This window comes from Artibeus jamaicensis, unplaced genomic scaffold, assembly GCF_021234435.1.
Source record: "Artibeus jamaicensis isolate MK-2021 breed Jamaican fruit bat unplaced genomic scaffold, CSHL_Jam_final contig_519, whole genome shotgun sequence".
NCBI classification, from domain to species: domain Eukaryota; kingdom Metazoa; phylum Chordata; class Mammalia; order Chiroptera; family Phyllostomidae; genus Artibeus; species Artibeus jamaicensis.
In genome coordinates, this window is record NW_026521871.1 from 52,964,115 (window position 1) to 52,986,858 (window position 22,744).

Below are 22,744 nucleotides of genomic sequence, written 5' to 3' on the forward strand. Positions count from 1 at the left end.
TTTGACAGTGGAAACGCTGACGTGCGTCGCCTAAAACCGGCCAGAAAAGGGAAAGGGGCCGAGCCTCAGCACTCTAAGTTGGGAGCCGCACAAAAAGCAGGGTAAGAAAGCCAAGGTCGCAGGGAATGTAAAATGTTTTTTCAACGTTTGAAGCAACAGATGTGAAGGCTTGATTTTATTCTTACGGGTTTTTTCTTTTTTTCCTTTTTAATTTCCTAAGACATGTGAGTTTAGGTTCTCTTTCGAACTGTGACTCCCTGGGAGAATATGATTTGTTAATATCCAACATTGTTACAATTTGACAGTTGGTTAATCACTAAGAATTGAGCACCCTGCCCCCAGTCCATGCAAACCCCCCCACCGTGGCAGCACCCCTCCTACTCCTTGGCCCTAAACGGAAACCACCTCTGTCTCATACATGCATCGTAGCTCTCCCTACAGAATGGCTCAGTTTTGAAAGGACTAATTCCTACGTAGGACATTTTCTAGTTGATGACATTTACAATTGGTGGCATTTATAATTGCTGACACTTACAGTTGAATTATCATTTTACATTGGATACCAAATTGATAGGGCACCAAGAAAGCCTTTCTGACTATTAAGTCAGATCTCTCAAGTGTTGGATGTGCATTTTACTAGTTAGGACAGAATGTTTATAATTTTTCCCTTTTGATAAAAAATGTAAGTTACCTACTTCGCAATTAGTGTTTGGTGTGGGTTTTGTTTTGGTTTGGTTTGGTTTTTTTGTGGTATTATGAACCATAGAATATAAATGGGAAAAGCAGTGTCAGTTCAGGTACTATTTAAATACTCTTTCAATTTTTAAAAGATTTTATTTATTTATTAATTAATACATTCTAGAGAGAGAGCAACATCCACGTGTGGTTGCCTCTCATGTGGCCCCTACCAGGGACCTGGCCTGCAACCCAGGCACGTGTCCTAGACTGGAAATTGAACCAGCGACCCTTTGATTCATAGGCCAACACTCAATCCAGGGAGCCACAGCAGCCAGGGCCTATTTCAACTTATGAGAGCTAAATATTCAAAAGCATACTCACATTTAAGCAGAAAAAAAAAATTTTCCCTGTAAACGCATCAAAAAGCAATGCGATGCTTTGGTGGTGTACGGATGGGAGAAGTGGGTCACTATACGGCCCGGGCTCCTTCGACCGTAACGTGGACCCAGGTGGGACCGAGAAATCCAGCAAAGAAAAATGCTTTCAGTACATCTGAGTTTCAGATAAACAACAAGTCGTGTTTACAAAAGTATGTCTCAAATAGTGTGTGTCATACACACACAAAATATTTGTTGTTTATCTGAAATTTAAGTATAACTTAGGTGCCCTATATTTTATCTGGAAAGCCTCTGCCCAGACCACCAGGGAGCAACTGCTCAACGTGTACGGGGTTTCATAGGGGCAATTGAAACATTGCAGGACTGGGTAGGGGGGTAGCTGCCCAACACTGTGAATGCAGTGATCGCCCCTGAATTGGCCACTTTACAACGGTTGATTTATGCTGTGTGACTTTCACTTCACTTAATACATAAGCAGATAATAAGTAGAATATGTAATATAGGATATCATATATAACAAATGTAATATTTATTCATAATATGATTCTTTATGTTGATGATCCAAAGGAACCTACAAATAAACTACAAGCGTTGGTAAGTTTTGACTTCCGCCAAGATGGAGAAATAGGTGGAGATGCCGTGCTTTCTCACACAACCAAGTTTAAAGACAACAAAATATTAACAACAGAAAACACAGCAAGAACACAGAAAATTGAACTTTTCGAAAGTCTGATAACAACAAATACTTCAGCCTGACCGGTAAGAGGGACTAAGCCCACAGCTGGTGGAGCGGGGTTGTACAGAAAAACTTGGTCAGACGGACTCAGGCGCGCAGATCCCAGGCGTGGGGTTGCAACAGGCAGACCCAGAGAGGGAGTAGGGCGGCGGGTTGACTGTGGTCCGCATTCGTGCACAGCTAGACCAGCAAGGGAGTGGGCGGTGGGGCGGTGGGGCAGTGGGGCAGTGGGGCAGTGAGTCGAGACTGAGGAGGCCCCAGCGGCGAGAGGCAGCAGAGGGGGCTGCCATTTCCCCACTCTGACCCCGGCCCCACATACAGAGTCACAACCCAGCGACCTGGGTGGCCCCGCCCTGGTGAACACCTAAGGCTCCACTCCTCATACTTATCAGGTGAGAACAGACCAAAAATGGCTCAAGAAGATCTCAAAGCCCCAGAGCCCATAACTCTAAGTGACGAAAAAATAGCAAAACTTTCAGATGCACAGTTCAAAACACTGGTGATCAGGATGCTCACAGAACTGGTTGATTTTAGTCACAAATTGAGGAACATATGAAGGCGAAACTAATTGAAATGAAGGGAAAGGCACAGGAAACCAATAGTGATGAAAAGGAAACTGGGACTCAAATCAAGGGAGAGAACCAGAAGGAAGAAAAAAATGGCCAAACAGGAAAATATGAAGAAACAAGAATTCAAAAAAATGAGGAGAGACTTAGGAACCTCCAGGACATTTTTAAACGCTCCAACATCCGAATTATAGGGGTACCAGAAGGGGGAAAGGAAGAGCCACAAGTGGAAAACTTATTTGAACAAATAATAAAGGAGAATTTCCCCAATCTGGCAAAGGCAATAGACTTCCAGGAAATCCAGGAAGCTCAGAGAGTCCCAAAGAAGTTGGACCCAAGAAGAAACACACCAAGGCACATCATAATTACATTAGCCAAGATTAAAATGAAGGAGAGAATCCTAGAAGCAGCAAGAGATAAGGGGACAGTCACCTACAAAGGAGTTCCCATCAGACTGTCAGTGGATTTCTCAAAAGAGACCTTACAGGCAAGAAGGGGCTGGGAAGAAGTATTCCAAGTCATGAAATCCAAAGACCTACAACCAAGATTGCTCTATCCAGCAAAACTTTCATTTAGAACGGAAGGACAGATAAAGTGCTTCTCAGATAAGATCAAATTCAAGGAGTCCATCATCACCAAGCCCTTATTGTATGAAATGTTAAAGGGACTTATCTAAGAAAAAAAAGATAAAAAAGATGAACAGTGAAAGGACAGCAAACCCACAAGTTATTAACAACCACACCTAAAACAAAAGCAAACTAAAAGGACAGCTAGATCAGGAGCGGAAACATAGAAATGAAGATCATGTGGAGGGTTAGCAACAGGGGAGTGGGAGGAGAAGGGGGGAGAAGATACAGAAAATAAGTAGCATAGACAGTAGGTAGAAAATAGGGGGGAGGGCAAGAATAGCATGGGAAATACAGAATCTAACGAACTAGAGACACATGGTCATAAACTAAAGGGGGGAATGGTGGGTGGGGGGGTGCAGGGTGAAGGGGAATGAAGGGGGGAATAGAATAACTGTAATGTCATAATCAGTAAAATAAAAAAAAGAGTTGGTAAGTTTTATGAGCTGAACTGGACCACGTCAGAATTTATATGTTGAGGTCTTCACCTCCAGTTCCTCAGAAATAACCGTTGGAGACAGGGCCTTTAAATAGATAATTCAGATAAAGTGAGGCCTTATGGGTAGACCCTAATCCAATATGACTGGTGTGCTTATGAGAAGAGCTTAGGCCCTGGCTGTCGTGGCTCAGTGGATTGAATGGCGGCCTGCGAACCAAAAGGTCGCCAGTTCGATTCCCAGTCAGGGCACATGCCTGGGTTGTGGGTCCAGGTCCCCAGTGGGGGCCATGTGAGAGGCAACAACATATTGATGTTTCTCTCTATCTCTTCTCCCCCTTCCCCTCTCTCTAAAAGTAAGTAAGTAAAATCTTTAAAAATAAGAAGAAAAAGACGAAGACGTGCACACAGAGCAGAGACTGTGACAGAAGGCTGAGAGGGAGGCCGTCTGCAAGCCAAGGAGCCAGGCCGCAGACGAAACCGAACCGGCTGGGACTCCCAGCCTTCGGAGCTCTGAGCAAAGAAATCCTGCTGTTTGAGCCCCTCGGTGTGTGGCATTCGTCGTGGTGGCCTGAGCGGACTGACGGAATAAGTCTCATCAGGTCGACTGGACACAGGGATGCAGATACTGGAAATATCTGATATAAATCAGATATTTAAATCTGATATGTAAATATATGCACCCACAAAAATGGGAGCAAAAGACGCCATTTCCCTCGACATTAAAAAAACAATGTTTAGATATAATCTAACAAAAAATGCACAAACCTCTATAGAGAAAACTATATAAATTACTGAAAGAACTTAAACGATACCTGAAGAAATCTTCATGGACTGGAAGGCTCAACGTGACACAGATGTTAACTCCAGCTCCCCTCTGAAGAGTCAGAGCAGTTCGAAACTTACTTAAAAATTAGATGGAAATGTAAAGGCCAAGTCTAGTCAGGATGGCCTTGGGTACGAAGCCCAGAGGGAGAGCACCTGCTATGCCAGGTACCCAGGACCATGACAAAGTCACAGTAACGAAGACAGACTGGCATTGAACAGGTGGGCCAACCACACAGAACAGGGCATAGGAAAACCAGCTCACAAACACACAGTCGGCAGATTCCGGATGAAAACCGTGGGGCGGAGCAGTAACGGGAGAAAGATTTCTCCAACAAACAGTGCTGAATGAACAGGGCACGGAGCCGACGTCGTAATGCCTACAGAAGGTGACAGGTGGGTACGAGACTTATCTCAATAACTTTGTTAGGTATATGAATGTTGGATCACTATGTTGTGCACCCGGAGCTACTATTGTGCATCAACTATAGTTAAAAATAAATTTAAATGAATAAGCAGTGCTGAGTCTGCATATGGAGTCAACGCGATGGAATACTATACAGCAGTGAACATGAGCAAACTTCGGCAAACATCACAGACAACTCTCACCAACACACAGTTGAGCAAAAAGAAGTAGAAGTACATGCACAGGTATTCGAGCAAAAAGAAGTAGAAGTACATGCACAGGTATACAAAGTTTCAAAGCCATGGGAAACCCAACCTATGGGACTAGAAAGCAGAAAAGTAGCTAGTTTGGGGAAAGGGCGAGGGGGTGCTGATTGTAAAGAGGCAGGAGGTGCTTTCCTAGAGTTCTCGTGTTAGTCTTCTTGACCTGAGTAGGGGTTACATGGTGTTCACGTGGGGATCACTGACTAACTTGTAACCCTTATTATCTGTACACTTTTATGAATGTTTAATATACTTCGATAAAAAGTTTTTTTAAGTATTTGTACTCATTTGATAGCGCTGTGCAACGAATTCCCACAAACTCAGTGGCTTAACACAACATCATTTATTATGTCGCAGCTCCCATAGGTCAGAATCTGGCAGAGCTCAGCTGAGTTTCCAGGGTGGGGCACCCCTCAAAGTGCCTGGGATGGTCTGCACACAGGAACTCTCCTCCCTAGAGCACTTGAATTCATTTCTGCTAAGGGCTGGGTTTCTGACTCCCACCTCCCTCCGCTTGTATGTAATCCATTTCAAAAACGCTAAGAGCTGTGAAGAACGCCTGGATGTAAACAAATACCAAACCCACTTAGGAAGCACTTGAAATGAGATTCTGCAGATGTTATGAGCCCTAGCGAGACCCCAGCTTGCCTTCCCAAGTCTCCCACCTGGGAGTCTGTCTGCCCCTCCGACTGTCTGCTGGGGCCGTTGGCCTTGGGATCAGGAAGTGACTGCCTGATTTCACATTTTTTGATAACACTAAAATGACACTTGGCATAGACTTCTGGGTTTGTCTTATCTGGGGGGTGGGGGGCAGGAGGAGGGAGTAAGAGCCGTCTGGGAGAGCCCTCCCCCCTCACTGCGCTCAGCACAGAGTAGTATAGTAAATACTTGTTGAATTTGGTTGGAAGGAGAAAAATTTTGGTGAGAAAGAATGGTTGAGAAAGAAAGAGTTCTCAACCATAACCATGTCTAAAAGCCTACGTCAGACCTTCCCTACCCTAACACGATTTCCAGGGAGGGCATCGAGATGATCTCATACAGCAAACTCTCTTGAACAAGCTGCCCCCGAATCCAGCATTGCTTGGAATTCTTGGGATTTGTTTCTCTTTTTGTTGTATTTCCTGCCTCAGGGTAGGAAAGTGAGTTGTTCTCCTGGGGTGCTTCTCAAAGTCCCGCCCTTGCCTCGCCCACACCCCCTTTTAGAAACTAGGGCCAAGACTTCACACTCCCATCAGATGGAGTGAGATTAAGCCAGAGAAAGCCTGCACGGGCAGACCCTGCACTAGAGGGTGGGTGGGAAGCCGAGATTTCCGGGAGACCGGGTTTCTGGACCACGGCATCTGGGGGATAAAGGACAGGGGGTGGGCTGGGTGAAGGACAACAAAACAAGCAGTTTACACTCCAGTGTTGACAGTGAGGTAAATTCTGACGATGGGGTGGGGGGAGGGGAGGGAGGGCACTACCCAGCGCCCCTCAACCAGAAACCAGGGAAGCCCAGAGCAAATGGCCTCCGGGCTCTCCAAAAACAAGTTCCCCTTAAGAACGACCTTCCAAGTCATAGAAAAAGAAATACTGTTGACCCTTGAACAACGTGGGGTTTTGGGCACTGACCCCCAAGCACAGTTGAAAATCCACATATAACTTGTGACTCCCCCAAAACTTAACTATTAACAGCCAACTATTGACTGGAAGCCTTACCCAAAACTGTCCACTAACATGTATTTTGTATGTGATATCTATTATATACTCTGCTCTCACAATGAAATAAGCTAAAGGAAATATTACTAAGCAAGTCATGAGAGAAAATGTTAGTCTTGACTGAGAAAAGCCCACATGTCAGGGGACCCGCACAATTCGAATCCATGATGCTCAAGGTCAACAGTACAAGCATCCCATGAACTAGAAGAAACAACGCAAATCCAAACAACAAGATGCTATTTTTCACATACAGAATCAGCAAAAATCAAGAGGCTCCATACGGCCAGCTGGTAAGGATATGGAGGGCATGTGGGGGAGGGGAGAAGGGGAGGAAAGGGGACTGGTGCAGCCTTCTTGGAAAACTAATTAGGAAAGGTTCACATTTTAACCAAGCAATTCGGGGGCTAGAAATTTACCAGCTGGTTACACTCTCCAGCATTCCCCAGGATGCCCCTCCACAGAGCTCCCTGCAGAATGCAGAAACACGCCAAGTGTCCATTCATGGATTAAATAATTTATAATGTGTCTCTAGAGGAATTCGTATGATATACCACCCCCAACTCACACGCAAAGGGAGTCCTCTGATAAGCCCTTCTCTTCCTATCTAGTTTAAATCGCTGGATTGAGTCTGTCTTCCCCAGAAATCGCAAATTTGTGTGAGCAAGAAGCTATCCTTCCAAACCCCACACAGAGATCTGTGGCAAATGCAGACAGACCAGGTTTCCAGACGCCGTTTAAGTTCCTCGGTGAGAACAGAAAGCCATTAACTTGTTAATGAACGGGCGCGGTTTCATCCTGAGCTGTTGGGCGAGGAGCTAGGTGGGATTAGAAGCTGTGCCCACCTCCCCTGGAGGGACTCCCCGGCCCAGCCTGCCTGAATGTTCCGGGAACTGGGACAGGTAAGACGCGACGCACCCCTAGGGGTTCTGTGATAAAAATAGCCTTTTACCTTAAAACCTGGTTATCGTGCCGCAGAAATGGCTGTCTTTTCGGCTGACTCTCTAATTGGGGTTTAACACAGCTCGTTCTCCACCAAGAGCTAATCTCAGCGCCTGCTGCATCTTCCTTGAGTTTCGGACACACGCTGGAAGTCTGTCTTTGGTTATGATTGTTTTGTGTTGGACTGTTCTTGGTTGGTTGGATGGTGTTAGGTCAAATGCTTATTTGTGTGACTTTGAACACACAGGTCTGTCTCTCTTGCCCCAGGTTTTAACGCACAGGCACCTCAGAGGGTGACAGGGAAATGTCCCAAGGCCCAGCGCATCGTTTTTTCATTTCCAGCCTTCAGTGCCCTCCCTAAGGGAGGAGGGGGGCTGCCCAGGGCTGGACAACCCCCATTTCACAAAAGTCTCCTAACCCCGAGCCTGCTGCTCTCTGGGACTCGGACAGGGAGCACTCGCTGGCTGGAGGCTGGTGGCCTCTGTCAGTTCTAGCAGTGACCGGGCACAGGCATCCATGGCCGTTCTAGAGTCGCTGCTCAATTCCCCCACTCAGAGGCAGAAGCAAGTTTTTGCTTACAGTCACTGATTATGGTCCTTTTTTCTCCCCTGAGACATGATGGGGTCACTTCTCCTGTCTGTGTCCGGAGCCCCGCCCTCGACCGCAACACAGTAGACGCATTAAATGCCTGGCGGTCCCCAGCCCAATCGAAGATACGCAGCCACTCAAATACCACAGCCCCCCATTCCCCACCCCCCACCCCACCCCCCCACCCCCGCCATCCTGAAACCCCCGACCGGGTTCTCTCTAGGCTGCGTACACCTGACTCCCCGCTCTCTGCACCTGGGAGGAACACAGGTCTCCGGTGAGTTCCCTCCCCCATAGGAAGGGACTTGGTGTGCAGGGAGGCTGACAGCCTTCGGGTGTGGGCTGAGCTCACCCATCGCCAGACTCAGGGTCCCATTCCTTCCTCTGAAAATGGGGAGGCTCCTCCCAGGGGTCCTAGTTCAAGTTCTAAAACTTCCACAACAGCCCCTTTGCATAAGGAGGCACCAATGCTGCCAGTGTGGCCACAGACCTGCCCCCCTCCGTGGGGAAGACCTTTAAACCCCCAAGTGCAGTGAGTGATGCGTTCCTAAAGTGAGACTAGCGATGCCCGCGCTACCTGCGCTTGGGTTCTGAGGGCCGTGAGTGCTGCCCCAAGTCCTTCCTTTGTTTTCCTGAAGCCTCCTCGCAGCTGCCCGGCTGGGTGGGCAGCCGCCTACGCACCGCCCTCCCCCACATCCGGCTTCCAGAGCTGGGGCCAAGCTGCAGGGTCCCCTAGGAATGTCTGCAGCCCCCGGGAGCCGGAAGGCCACACGGGGAGTTCAAGGACAGCGGGGATTCAACGGCCAGCGGCTGCGGCCTTGGGAATGCACCCACCCATCGGTCTGATATGGCCCTCCCCGCCCCCAATAAAAATAATTTGACATTTAAACTCCTAAAATGCAGCCGTGGTGGCAAAGAGCGGCCTTTCTCAGCTCCGGTGGACCCAGCACGGTGACACAGGCAGACACTGGCGCGAAAGAGCGGGCTTGCTTCTGCCGCGCAGGGCGGTGGACAGGGGCCGGGGACAAGGGAATTACAGAAAAGCTGCCCATTTGCGTGACTTGCAGTGTTTGGTAGACGCCAGGCTTTGACTTTAAAAATGAGAATTAAATTACCTTTAAGAACTACCCATGCCTTCAGACGTATTTAGTAACAAATTAAATCCTTGGGGTGCACCTCGCCAGCTGGGTTGTGGCCGCCAAATAAACGCCTTGAGGACAACCGCGGGCACCTCTGAACCTGGGGTTAATGCTGGTGTTGCGGGACGCGCATAAAATCTCGGCGAAACCCAGTGCCGAGCCGAACCGGCGTCCCATGCCGTGTTTCTAGAACTTTCTCCTGGGGCAGGCTTGGCACCCTGACTGCGGACCCCAAGGCCGCCCCCTTGCGCCTTCCCCTGCTCCCTTCCAGCTTCCCCTGGCAACTCCAGGAACTTACAGGCAGTCACGTGAGGTCAGGAGCCCCGCCGGGGCCCTCCCTGACCCTGAACTTCGATCAGCATTGCTAGCTGCCCCGCCTTCGCCCCGCCCCCCACGCGCTGAACTCCCCACCGGCCCACCTGAGTGGGCCCAGGCCAGAGCACAGCGCTCGACACACACACACACCTTTCTCGGAACCTCAAAGATGAAAGCAAAGTTCAGGATTTAAAACTTGGCAATCAGATATCAAACGCAGAGTCCCCTAGGCGGTGCTTAGAATTCCCTGATTAAAGCCATTACTTCCCACCACTCCTCCAGCCTGGAATCGCCACTGGCTGGTGTCATTGAATTGCCTCTTTTTTCCCCAAAAATAAGTCTGATATTTTTAACCCGCAACTAACGATAGTTATTAGGCCTGGTTAACCCCAGTTTTACAAGACCCCGCCTTTTCCACTGTCTCTTTGGTGGCTTTACGGCCTCTCACCTCGGCCCCAGGGAGAGGTTAAGCACTGTCAGAGGTGTGGGCCCTGCCTCATGCGGTCCTGCATCCCCATGTCCCCCTACCCGGGTGGCCCCAGACGTCCTGGCTCCTGCTTCTCCTAAGACCTGAGAAATACATTTCTCACCTGAGATATTTTTCTTTTTAAATTTCCATTTGCATATCGGGACAGCAATGAATTAAAGCCCTGGTGACATTTCTCCCCCTGAACTGTTAGGAGCGGTGGGCTGCATGAAGATGGAGCGCTTCTCGTCCAGGTAGGACCCCGACTTTCCTGGGGGCTTTTGGCTGCCAGGGCTGGCCAGCGTGAGGTCGTTTGATTTCATCTGCTCACACAGAGAAAGACCTGCCCCCGACCTGCTGTTTTTCCTGAAAGACCTGGGGTGTTACACCCCTTTGCCCTTGGCTTTTAAGATTTTCGGTCAGGTCAGTGGCTCTGTCACGAGTGTTTTCGACTCCCGTGTAAGAAAAGGCCAGCTATTACAACGAAATTAAAAGTCTGTTTCTGAGAACATTAAAGGCATAGACGGAGTCAGCATTTGCAAAACCATTGAGAATAAGGGGGAATTTTTTGAACTTAAAAAATCTTTCAACTGACTGGTTTAAATGAAATAGTAAAATGTGACCTGTTACACAGAACCTTATGCCCCATTTTAAAGTTCACATATGAAAACAACATACAGGAGAAAAATATACATGAAGTAGATGATAATAGATTTATACTGACTTAAATTAAGTTGCACATGAGAACAGAGCCAAAGAATTAATAATACATATTGAAAAGAGTTGGATAGTAGGTGGGTTTTATTCTCCTCATTTTTCTTTTCGTTGTTACATGAATTAAAAGAAGGAACCGAAGAAAAGAAAGGCCATACTTGAGAATTACTCTAGAATTTCTCCTTAGTGCTCTGTGGCCTTGACCTGGTGATGGGAAGACCCAGGGTCTTAACTCAAAAGGTCCTATTTTGCTTTGCTTTGCTTTGCTAACAATGTCTGATCTCGTCCTAGGATGATTCTGATCATGGTCATTTCCAAAGCATTTGAACCGGAATTAGTTGCTGGTAAGAGACGTTTGGTTCTTTGGATCACTGGTCATTTTTATGTACCCCGAAACGCAGACTCATGAGTCGATTTTGTTGTTCAGGGTTGGGCCACCATGAACGCACACGTCCGTCACAAGGAGACCCGGCCTTGCAGCAACCGGAGGAGCCAGCTCTCCGTCATCGGCCTTTCCACTTCGTGCCGCCCCTGAGAATCCAGGACAGTAAGCCCTACCTGCCTTAGGTCTCCCCTGTGGGTGATGTCACTCTCCCGGCCCTCCCCATGTCTTCTGTCTTCTCGTCTCTGTCACCTGAGAGAGCGGGAGGAGACGCACTTCTGAGTTTGGGCAGATGGCCGGGCAGGTGTTCCTTCTGGGGGCAAAGCAGGTGGATGCCTCACACCCCTGGAGTTTCCTTCACCCGCTTCCAGGTCACGCTGGGGACTCGGGGAGCCACTACTGGTCTTTGCATGGAAGAGGTTTCCCTGCTCAAAGGCACAGGTGGCAAAAGGGACACTGAAAACCAGAGCCTCGCTCTGCGAGTGAGGTTAACACTGTTTAGACACCTGCCAACACTTCCAGGAGACGACGTCCTTGACACCATGCTGGCCTTTGCTGACGGAAGCCCAGATTCTCAATCCCTCCCTCCCCACCCTCTTGTATTTCAGGTGAGGAGCTCAACAAGACCTGCTGCCTGAATGGGGGGACCTGTATGCTGGGGTCCTTTTGTGCCTGCCCCCCCTCCTTCTATGGACGGAACTGTGAGCATGACCGGCGCAGAGAGTAAGCCAGTAGGAAAGGGTGGGGTGGAGAGGAGGGGAAAGAGAAGTGGGGACTCTAAATACAGATGTATCGCCTCCCCCGCTTGTGCTCAGGAACTGTGGGTCTGTGCCCCATGACACCTGGCTGCCCCGGAAGTGTTCCCTGTGTAAATGCTGGCATGGCCAGCTGCGCTGCTTCCGTCAGACGTTCCTACCGGGCTGTGGTAAGTGGCCATTGTCCTTTCTGGTTGTTAGTAAGTGGCCTGTGGGCACTTAGCTGATGGGGTCTTTAGTCTGACCTCAGGCGTGCTAGAGACTGGCAGCCAAAGTTCTGTTCATAAACGCGTCAAGGGCTCCAGATGGCAGTCACCTTGGCATCCTTGATTGTTGTGGCCCCAAAACGCCACTAGCCCTTTGGATGGAGAGTTATTCCAAGTCTCTCTGACATTTTATAGTATGTGACTGTCTATTGAGGAAAACAAACAAGAAAAAGACTTGGCCTCTTGAAACATCAAGAGATGCTTTCTGGTGTTCGTTCACTTCAGGCAGGGGAACCCCAGAAATCTCCAGGAGGAAAGCTCAGTTAGTACCCACCTCAGCAGCAGGGTGGGGGGCACCCAACTCCAATTAACGCCCTTAAATTCTACCAGAGTCTTGGCCCCACCCTCATTCCTTAGGGACTTTATGGTTTTTAGAAGGTCCCTGCACAGACTACTCCCCTCCCCCCTGGTGATTGGTCTCAGACCCCTTTCACCTGGCTGACTTTTACTGATATGAAGAAAACAAGAAGGACAGAGACCTAAAGGGGGACCAGAGGAGAGGGCTCTGTCCCCGCTATGACCTGAGCCAGATTTCCAGGTCCACCCAAGTTCAGAGGCCTCTCCCAGTTCTGACCCTGTAGAAGCTAGGAAGGGAAACTGCCCCGCTCTGGAAAGTAGGTGAAAGCAGTTGCTTCTCTTGAGTACAAGATGGGACCCCCGACCCCGGGGGAACTGTGTCTGCGTCCGTCCCATTTGCATCCTAAGTCAGGCCGGGACAGGCATTTGGTGAGTGTGAGCTGGATGCCTGGATGGGTGGGGACTGTATTTTCCTCCTGCACCTTGGGACCCAAAACATGCTGTGCCCTTCACCTCAGAGGCCACCTGAGCTCGGCTGCACCCCTGCGATTGATTGAAGGTGTCACTGGCTGGGGTAGGTGACCAGGTGTGAGAGCACACATCCAGGGAAGAGCAAGTTCACAGTCAGCCTGTGGCAGCTCTCGGTGACAGATTTTTTCAGGAGTCTGAATTTATGTAGTCGGTACTGTTGATCCCATAAACGCCCTGTGCTCATGAAATGTTGGGGCCCTGCTGATTTTTGGCTCGTGTAGACACGCCACGTGTGTGGGCAGCAGGATCTACTGCCGGAGGGATTTCCTTTAATGACCAAGCGTCCCTACCTTCCAGATGGCCAAGTGACGGATGAACACCTCACGGCTTCCAGCGCTCCAGAACTGGCACCATCAGCATGCTCCACTCTCCTGCTGGCTGGCACCTGCCTTGCTATACGGAGTTAATATCCGTTGACATTTGCGTGTGACATCTGTCATGCGGATCTCATGACCTGTGAAGCTGTCTCTCCAAGGTCCTGAGAGATGATCATTTGTTGGTTGCCTCGAAGTAGTGATAGACTTCCATATGGTCCCTGACACTCCTCACCGTGCAAACGTGCCTCCGAGATACTGCAGGTTTGGTTCCAGACGCTGCCATGAAGCGAATGTCACAGTAAAGTGAGTCACACGACTTTTCCGGTTTCCCAGTGCATATAAAAGTTGTTTACACTGTACCGTAGTCTAGTCTGTCTACAACAACATACAGACCTTAAATATATTTTGTTTCTGAAAAACGCTAACCATCATGGGAGCCTTCTGTGAGAAGTAATCTTTCTGTGGGTGAAGGGCATTACCTTCAATTTGTTAAAAAAAAAAAAGCAATGTCTTTATTTTGTGAAGCACAAATAAAGCACAACGCAATCAGTGAGGTCCGCCTGAACCAGCTCTTCACCTCTGCCAGGCCCTCCCCAAAAACTACTTTAGGAAAAAAGCCCTCAGCCATTTCTACATGTGGCCCATTCCTATGTTTCTTAATACATGTAACTCTGCCAGGAGCTTCTTAATTATCTTCCTTTGAACAATTCTGTCCTCAGATTAGCTCAGCTAATGTAGAACAGAGGCTACTGCTTTCCATAGGTGGAGCTGATCACAAGGGATTAAAGAAGGTATCTAGAAGATCACGTGGAGGGTTAGCAACAGGGGAGTGGGAGAAGGAGAAGGTACAGAAAATAAGTAGCATAGACGGTAGGTAGAAAATAGACGGGGGAGGGTAAGAACAGTAGGGGAAATGTAGAATCTAAAGAACTTGAGACACGTGTTCATGAACTAAAGGGGGGAATGGTGGGGGAGGGTTGTGCAGGGTGGAGGGGAATGAAGGGGGGGAAATAGAACAAATGTAATGGCATAATCAATAAAAATATATATATAAATAAATAAATAAATAAATAAGTAAATAAAGAAAGTATCTAGAGAGCCAGTGGGAGGGGGCAGGGCCCCTAGTAGAGGTGATGGACAGGATGCAGGTGCTGGGGGAAGGAAGGGGTGTGGCCAGGAACACCAGGGAAGGGAAGATGGATTGCTGGACTGGTGATTCCAGGGCCGAGTTTCTGTAGGAAGCTGCAGAAGACAAGGATACCCCTTTTTTCTCAAGGCATTATAAAGAGAATAAAGTCTTCTTGGGAACAAAAAATATCTAAATTTCTCCAACAGAGTGTTTAATCAGCTGTTTTTTCCATACCAGGCAGTTATTTTAACTGTTGTAAAAAAGAAAACATTCCTAATGTATTTAGTTGTAAACTAAGGGAGGAAGCTGTAACATCCATTTAAAATAGGGTGTGTAGGCCCTGGCTGACATAGCCCAGTGGATCAAGCACAGGCCTGCGAATCAGGGTCGCCGGTTTGATTCCCAGTCTAGGCCACGTGTTGAGGTTGCTGGCCAGGTCCCCAGTGGGATACGTGAGAGGCAACCACACATTGATGTTTCTATCCCTCTTCTTCCCTTCCCTTCTCTCTAAAAATAAAATCTTTTTAAAAAAGACTCCACTTTTTAAAAAAAATAACAAAATAGGTTGTGTAGGTAGGCAAGAATGAAGTAAGCTAATCTTACTCGGCATCTCTACACATCAGCCTCACACCGGACACGATCCAGAAACATCCCGCAGCAAAATGACGAATTACTTACAAAGTATTAGAGATCTTTGACTCCAAAAGAGCAGAGTCCTGCCTCCAAGATCCATGAAAGTCAAGGGTGTTGTGAACACTGGCCCTCAGATTTCTTCTGAACATAACTCATCCTGTTAGTTCTACTCCATGGATCCCGACTGGGGGCGGGACCAGTCCCTGGGCTTGGGGTTCGGGGCGATTGGAAAAGCCTAGGAGTGATAAAAGTATTTGAGTTTCCACAATAAAGGAAAGGAATTATTGGCATTCAATGGGAAACTAAAGCAAAGCAAGGGATATTAAAATTCTGCCCCTCTCCAAATGCCAAAGGCTCTTCTACATGGAGTCCCTCGTTCCACTTTTTTCTTTTTTAAGATTAATGGTCCTTCCAGTGTAGGCTTGAGTTCATTCACTTTTTGACTTGCCAGAAATCATGCTTGACCTCTAGGGTCTTGATCTCACAGTTGACAGACATTTCATTCCTTTGTGTGTCCAAAGAGCACTGGTTTCTCACTCCACTTTATGGACTGTAAGAAAGAACATGCTGTGCAACCAAAAAAAGAAAATAAATAAACTAGGTTGTGTATATGCACATGCCCAGTAAAGACGGGAAGTGGACTGACCCAAATGTGAACTGCGGTTCTCGGCGGCGCCAGGACTAGTGCTTTGTGGGTTTTGCGTGGTGAGGGCATGTTCCATCTGCTTTCACTTCTGGAACCGAGGGACTGGAAGAGTCGGCAGTCCAGGCGGTGCCCAGTGTTGTTGCCGGCATTAGTGTGTGTGTTCTGCTTGAGACTTGTTCCCACCATTTAGCTGCTCATTGATCTGCCACCCATGTTTTTCCGAGTCGACGCCCTGCAGGTGCAGAATTCCAACCAAGTGAGATTCTTTGCAGCGCCCAGTGGACAGGAGGTAAAAGGGGTTAAGCGGATGGCGGCAAGGGGACACCCCAAAGAGCTCATAGCAGAAGGTAGGTGGCCCAGGGTGAGGCAGCCAGTCTGGTCATTCTGGCCATTGGTCAGCACAGGGGCCAGTTCCCCAGTCTGTGAAGCAGGGCTCAAGCCCACACCGCAGTGCTGTTAGAATGAAGTGAAAGACAGTAGAACACTGGTACAAAAGAGGTTTCCAACACACATCACATTCCTTCTCTTCCTACCCGCCTCTTTACCAAAGAGTGGTTCTAAAACATTTCTTTTTACTCAGAAATGGAAAATGTAAGAGAGAAATAAAGGAAGAAAACTTTAGAGTATTGAAAGAAGCCTTCTAACCACACTGGACACGGCTGAGACAGGGTCCTCCAAACTTGGCCATCGCTTGGTCTTCAACCAAGGTGGTCAAAGACCACCTCGCTCTGGGCCCCATCATCTGTGTTTAATGTTTTTCTTTCCATCAACTCACTGTTTTCACTGTAGAATAACACATAACATAAAACTTACCATTCTCACCATTGTTAGGTTGGAAGGTCAGGGTGTTAAGTACATTCACTTTTCATCTTCCCCAGTGGAGACTCTGCTGGTGAAATAGGAACCCTGTCATCCCTGCCCCAGCCCCTGGCAACCACCATTCCACTTTCTATCTGTGAATTTGCCCCCAGGCCCTCACCTAGGTGAAGCCATACAATGCACATCTTTCCGTGACCTGCATTCGCCCTCCCCACCCTCACTCACTCTGACCACCACTGGGGTGGAGCCACGGTCTCATAGACCCTGTAACACTCCCTCGGGGACTTATCTCCACATCTGCCTCTCCCCACTGGAATGTAAGGACCCTCAGCACCTGTGTCCCAACCGCTGGGGACCCTGGAGCTGCTGGGCAGATGCAGAAAGGGAAAAGCAGTGAGGAAGGCAGGCAGGAGCTTTCCTTATCTTCCGCAGCAGCAGCTACTGGATGAGACAATTAGCACTTCCTGAGACCACACCCACATCCCCTCAGGAGGAGCCGATGGAAGAAGAGCTGGCAGGCGCCCCCAGCAGTGTCTGGCACCTCCAGGGGTCTCCCCTTCCCTGCAGACTTGCCAGCTCCAGCTGCTGATCAGAGGGGTGTGGAGGTGGAGGAGAAGCCCACCTGCTTTCTTCTAAGCAATGCAGCCCCCCTAAACTACACAATGACTCCTCAAATTGAACATGCGGCGTAAACTAGCCCTTGATGGCCTAGCCACAGCTCCGTGGGGCATTCGCCCTGCAGATGCCAGCGCCAGGGGTCCGAAGGCAGGTGAGAAGTCATCTGATTCCAAATCACTCAGGTTTCCTTTCAACTGGGAAGGAAAAAAAGGCAGCCAAGGACTATAGACTAGATAAATCAGCATGTAATCATGTCAATCAGGGAAAAATGACATTGATTATTACGGGCTTTCATTCTCAAAAAAGTCAAAACTGACTTTGGATTTACCAGACATCAAAACCCACGTACTATAAAAAGAAAAACAAATATCATTCAGTATTGGGAAAAGTCAGATGCTGATTTTTTCATAGCACTTGGAGATCTTTGAGAGATGGCGCTTCCCCCTCGATAAGGAGCCGTAGGTCCATGGGGTGCACAAACGCATCGGTTAGAAATATTTCCCCCCGAAGGGTGGCCTTGGTTAGATCCTTTGCAGAAGGCCCTTCCCTCCAAGTTCAAGGCTGTCTGCACTCCCAGCTGCTGACAGCAACCACCATGTACCACCAGACTCCGTCAGCCCAGCCACAGCCTGGCCAAGGGCCTCTGTCACCCCAAGTGCAAGACTCCTCCCTGTCTGAGCAAGGGAAGGATGAGGGGAGTCCACCAAGGGAAGTCAGTTCAATTGCTCTGCAACATCGTGAGCCCCTAAAAGCCTCAAGTGAGAAGCATCAGGACAGTCACTGGTGATGTGGCCACCTCCTTCCTGAGCCTTCCTGACCCATCCCAGCCTTTCCCTCAAGCCTTGGAAGCACTTGGAAGCTCTCGGCCAAAGTCACTCAGAGCCGCTCTTTGGAGCTGGTTCTGAATCCAGCTGGCCTCCTCTCCCCTCTTAGGGAAAGGGGTGACAGCCTCCTGGTGCGCACTGGGCTCCAAAGCCACCAACCACACCAATAGCGCAGATTTGGAAAGATTTGACCCCGTTGCCAGATGTCCCCGTCCCAGCCTCCTTCCCCTTGAGACCGCTGGGTGGGCAGAGCTGATTGACAAGCATCCGCCATCTACCCAGCATTTCCAGAGCCCTTGGAAATGAACATGGCTCTTGCCCTAGCTTCTGTTGATCCCAGGGGCAGGTGCTCTCACAGGGCTGTCCTAACTACCCGTTTGAAAATAGCCAGAAGGAAGCTCAGAGCCCTAAACAGAGCAGTCAGTATGTGTGCGCATGCATTCACGCCTGCACACCCCCGTTCACACGTGCTCCTGGAGACCAGACACCAGCCAGGCCGGTCCTGCCCCCTCACCGAAGGGCCAGCTGCCCCTTGGACCCGAAGGAGGCTGAGCCAGCCCTTTCCTGGCGCTTGGGGCGAAAACCTTTCCCAGGTCAGACCTCTGCTGGGAAGAGCAGGGGCTGTGAGAAAGAGGGGCCTTTGGAGAGGACAGAGGGGAGCAGGAAACCCCAGACACCCCTTCTCGGGCTGCCAAGAGCGGGCCTGTCCAAACCTTGGCCTTTTTCACAGGCTGACAGCAAACGTCGGCGTGGCCTGCTCTTTGGCCGGAGGAGGGCATGGCAGGCTGTTCGGCGGGGTCTCAGCCAGGGCAGGACTCAATAAATGTGCTGAAAGGCAGTGTGGGGAAGGTCCGGCCACTGCGCTTCCCAGCATCCCTCAGCTCTCGCCCTGCCGGCCCCTTCCGCCCGCTCTCCCCACTGCAGCGTGTGGGCTCCACACCCCTGGCCCAGGGCAGGCACAGCCTGGCTCCCCGGCTTTAGGAAGCAGGCTGATGAGGTTCTCATTTCAACTGCATTACTAAGAGCATTGTATTCTTTTTTCCTTCCCTTTATGATTGTTTTCAATTGTTTTTGCAAACATTTTCGTGGCACCCACAGAGTAGTGCTCGGTCACTTGAGCTCAGCAACTGGGCAGCCTGTCCAGGTTGCAGTGCCCCTCAGCCCCACTCCTGAGCAGGACGTCAGGTGTGGCCAGACACAGATGGGCTACCCAGGCTGGGCCCCTCTGCCCTGGGGCCACCTCCATAGATGTTAGGACCAAAAACCAACAGGTGACTTTCCTGAGCGTTGCAGGGGTATCTACGTCACTTCTGTTCTTCTTGCCTGAAAATAAGGTTTGCCCCTGCCCGGCCGCCAGCCCCAGCAGGTTGGCTGGGGGTGTTCTTCTCCAAGGTGAGGGTCATCCCTGGGCTCCTGCCAACCAGGCTGGGCCCCGGGACGGAGCAGAGGGGCAGCTGGCTGTCCTCTCTGTGCCCCAGCTGGCCTCTTCAAGCCGCCAGGAGGACAGCCCTGGGCCCGGAACCCCGACTATGGGCTCCAGCACTTTGATGTGTGTGGGGTGCCCTCGGGGAGGACCCCGCTGAGACAGCAGCCTCTGATGCTCTGAGGTCGCTGGTGCTGACGCCCCCACAGCTCTTGTCTGCATCCCGACACCGGTCACGTACGAAAGCTGCAGCCTCACTTGTGTTGTCTGTCCCCTCCACCAGGATGGACGCTCCGTGAGGGCTGGTGTCTCTCGTGCCCCGTTCACTGCCGTATCTAGAAAAACGCCCAGCACGGGGCAGGCGGCCAACAACCTGTTAAAGGGGAAGGGGAGCAGCTCTGCCTTCTGTTGTTATGCTGAAAGGCTCAGTGTTTCTCTGTCTTTGCTTCTCTATCTCTGTCCTGCTTCTTCGGCCAGGTTCCCAGAGGTTTGTTCAGCTCTGTTATGAAACAGCGTCAAGGCCGCTGACCCCACCTGGCAAGCTGAAGGGGGCGGGCAGGTGGCTGAAGCTCACACACGAGGTCACCACGCCACGTCTCCCACAGCTGCTGTCACCACAACCGTGCAGCGCGACAGAGAGGGGCCTGGGCCAGGCAGCAGAGGACCCTGCACTGCGCCCTGAGCAGGGCGGCTGCAGGTGATGCTGGAGCTGCTGCCCTCACCTGCGAGGGGACGACGGGCGGGCTGGCCAGCGGGAGGGCTGGCCCTCAGGCCTGCGTGAGAACCAGAAGAAATGGGTGGGGGCGCCTGGCATTGCGGCAGGTGCTCGGTAACTTAGCTGCGGTAGCTCTGTCCTCACTGCACAGAACACTGGTCTCTCGTAGACAAATGCCACGAGTAAAACGTGTGGCATCACAAATATAGAACCAGGCGCACAGCCAAGGAGACATTCGGTCACCAAGGGTCCTGGCCATGGTGACTGCACTGGAATTTTCAGTCTGTGGGGCCTTGTATGGAAATTCTCTTAACGAGACACCACTGAAAAGCTGTGGGTTTGGCTCAGGGCGGAGGAAACCCAGGGGCTCCCTTTGTCTCGAGTTTCCTGTCCCTGCAATGGGGGTCATGTCAACACCCAGGTCTAAGGGCCCCTGTGTGGACGGCACGAGAGCATCCAGGGGTCCTGCTGGGCTGAGCTCCGCACGTGGCAGGGGCTGGCACGCCATCCCTGCCCAGCAGGGTTAGTCAGGTTTCCCAGGGGCTGGGCGTACGGGACAGCTCGGCCACACCGCACGGCTGTGTGAGTTCAGGAAGTGACTCGGGCTCCCGGTCACCTGTGTGCCAGATGAGGCCTCACTCAGGCTGCAGTTCAGGACAGTGCACGGCGTGGGCCTCCGACAGCGAGGCTCATGTCCCCTCTGCCCCTCCCTGGACACGAGCCCCCGGCCACAGCACATCATGTCTCACGGATCCAGGCCGGCCAACACACTGGCCCCACAGTCTCGGTGGCTCCGACTTCTACGTTTCTCAGACCGTTTTGGAACCAGGTGCAAGACAGTTTCAACTCGTAGCCTCAGGCCAGAAAGCCACCATCTTCGAATGCAGGACAGTTCCTGCCCCGAGGACCAAAGTCAAGTCACCTGGCACAGCCTTCACTCAAAGACCCTTTGGTCTCCAGAATAAATGCACACAAACACAAAGTTAGAAGTGTCAAGCTCGACTGCAATGAAATCATTTTTCCATGTTTGGCGTTCTACAGAGAAACGTTTCATAAACAGCGATTCATCTGTACGTCCCCTTACCTTTTTATTCTCTTTCTTGTCATTGTTATAGGTCCATGTTTGGGGAACAGCAGAGCACAGGCTAACACATTGTTGCCACCAAAAAACTAACAGGCCATTGTGAGGCCTGGGAACCCTGCAACCACCTTTGGGTGGAATAACAACAGCTCGGCTTACACAGGACCTCGCGGGACAAGCCCAGGGATCCCCTCAAATCAGCCACCTGCTGGGCAGTGCGGACTGTGTGAAATTCAGGGATCCGCCCTATTGTTTATGCCCCAGTTCCCCCACAGCTATTAGTAAAGCTTTGCTATTCATGATCTTATTCGTTGTTGATGTCTTACAATTTACTTATTACTGACTGAAGTTGGCACGAATGATTTAATCGTTAGTGACTAAAATCAACACTGATGCTTTCAATCAAAGGAGAAATTCAGCCTTACAATACCTTGCCAGCCCTCAGAGCCTCGCCTCCGCCAAAGGGAGAGGGTTTTTCGGACGCTCTCAGAAGTCGCTCCTTACCCACCTGCAGTGTCGTGGTTGAGCGAGGGCCGCGAGAGGCCAGGCGAACCGCCGACGCTCTCTGCGCTCCCGAGGGCAAGGGTGGGTGTGCAGCCCAGGTGGGAGTTATTCGTACAAAGAGTAAGAACAGCGAGTGGCCAACAATGCATGCTCTCTGAGTGTCACTGTCACCAAGCCCTTTGAGGACTTAGGGAAGCTGTGGACTCCCTTTGGAAAGAAACCTGCATATGAAAGTACAGACAAGGGCTTCACGGACCCCCTGGAGCCTGTTGACGATCTACGGACCTCAGGTTAAGAACCCTCCCGGAAGCCATCGTGTTCAAGTGGGAGGTGACCTTGAACCCTCTCATTTCACGGACGAATAAAAGGAGGACTTAGAATGATGAGTCTCCAAGACTGGACAGAAGCACAGCCCTTAGTCTTAACTCAGCCTGTGGGCTCACCCAGGCCCCCAACCCCACCCCAGGCTGCCCCTGGCAGCACCTTGACCACCAGGAGGGAACAGCGTCCCGGCAGACGGTGGGGACCCTCAAGTGGGACCGGCAGCATCCTGGCCATCCAGCAGCAGCACTGGGAAAGTGCTGTCACTCACAGATCACCAGCTGCAGTCCAGGCAAGCGTGTCACGTGCCTCAACCGGTACACGTGTTCTCGCTCATGCGTGTTCTCGGTCACCCGGGTCCTGGTGGAGGGTGGGGGAGGAGCCCCATCATGCTGCCCCTTCAGCCTGACCCCTGCTCCATGAAGCCGGCCTCGGGGCTGGCCAAGAGCCGCCCTCTGGGCCCCATCCGCCCACCCTCCCCGAGCTGTACCCTTGAAACGTAAGGACGTGCTTGGCCAGACATGGCTGGACTCAGCTGTCTCAATTTTAGTGTCTGGAAAACCCCCAAAAACCTGCCTGCCCCAAATAATCTCCTCCGTGGGCTCTGCTGGAGAATCTGCCCCCTTGCTATTTTTCTTCAGAGATGACAGGAAAGATTCCAGTACAAATGTTGGTATAATCCAGGGCCAC

General features: G+C 50.5%; 1 protein-coding gene across 1 annotated transcript; it reads left to right on the forward strand.

Moving 5' to 3' along the window:
• Positions 1–4,641: 4,641 nt before the first annotated feature.
• On the forward strand, positions 4,642–13,611 carry TDGF1 (teratocarcinoma-derived growth factor 1). Its single transcript, XM_037129157.2, has 7 exons — positions 4,642–4,661; positions 10,262–10,333; positions 11,085–11,137; positions 11,221–11,340; positions 11,784–11,898; positions 11,991–12,100; positions 13,322–13,611. The coding sequence occupies exons 1-7, from the start codon at positions 4,642–4,644 to the stop codon at positions 13,429–13,431; spliced, it is 600 nt and encodes a 199-aa protein (XP_036985052.2). The 3' UTR covers positions 13,432–13,611.
• Positions 13,612–22,744: the final 9,133 nt, after the last annotated feature.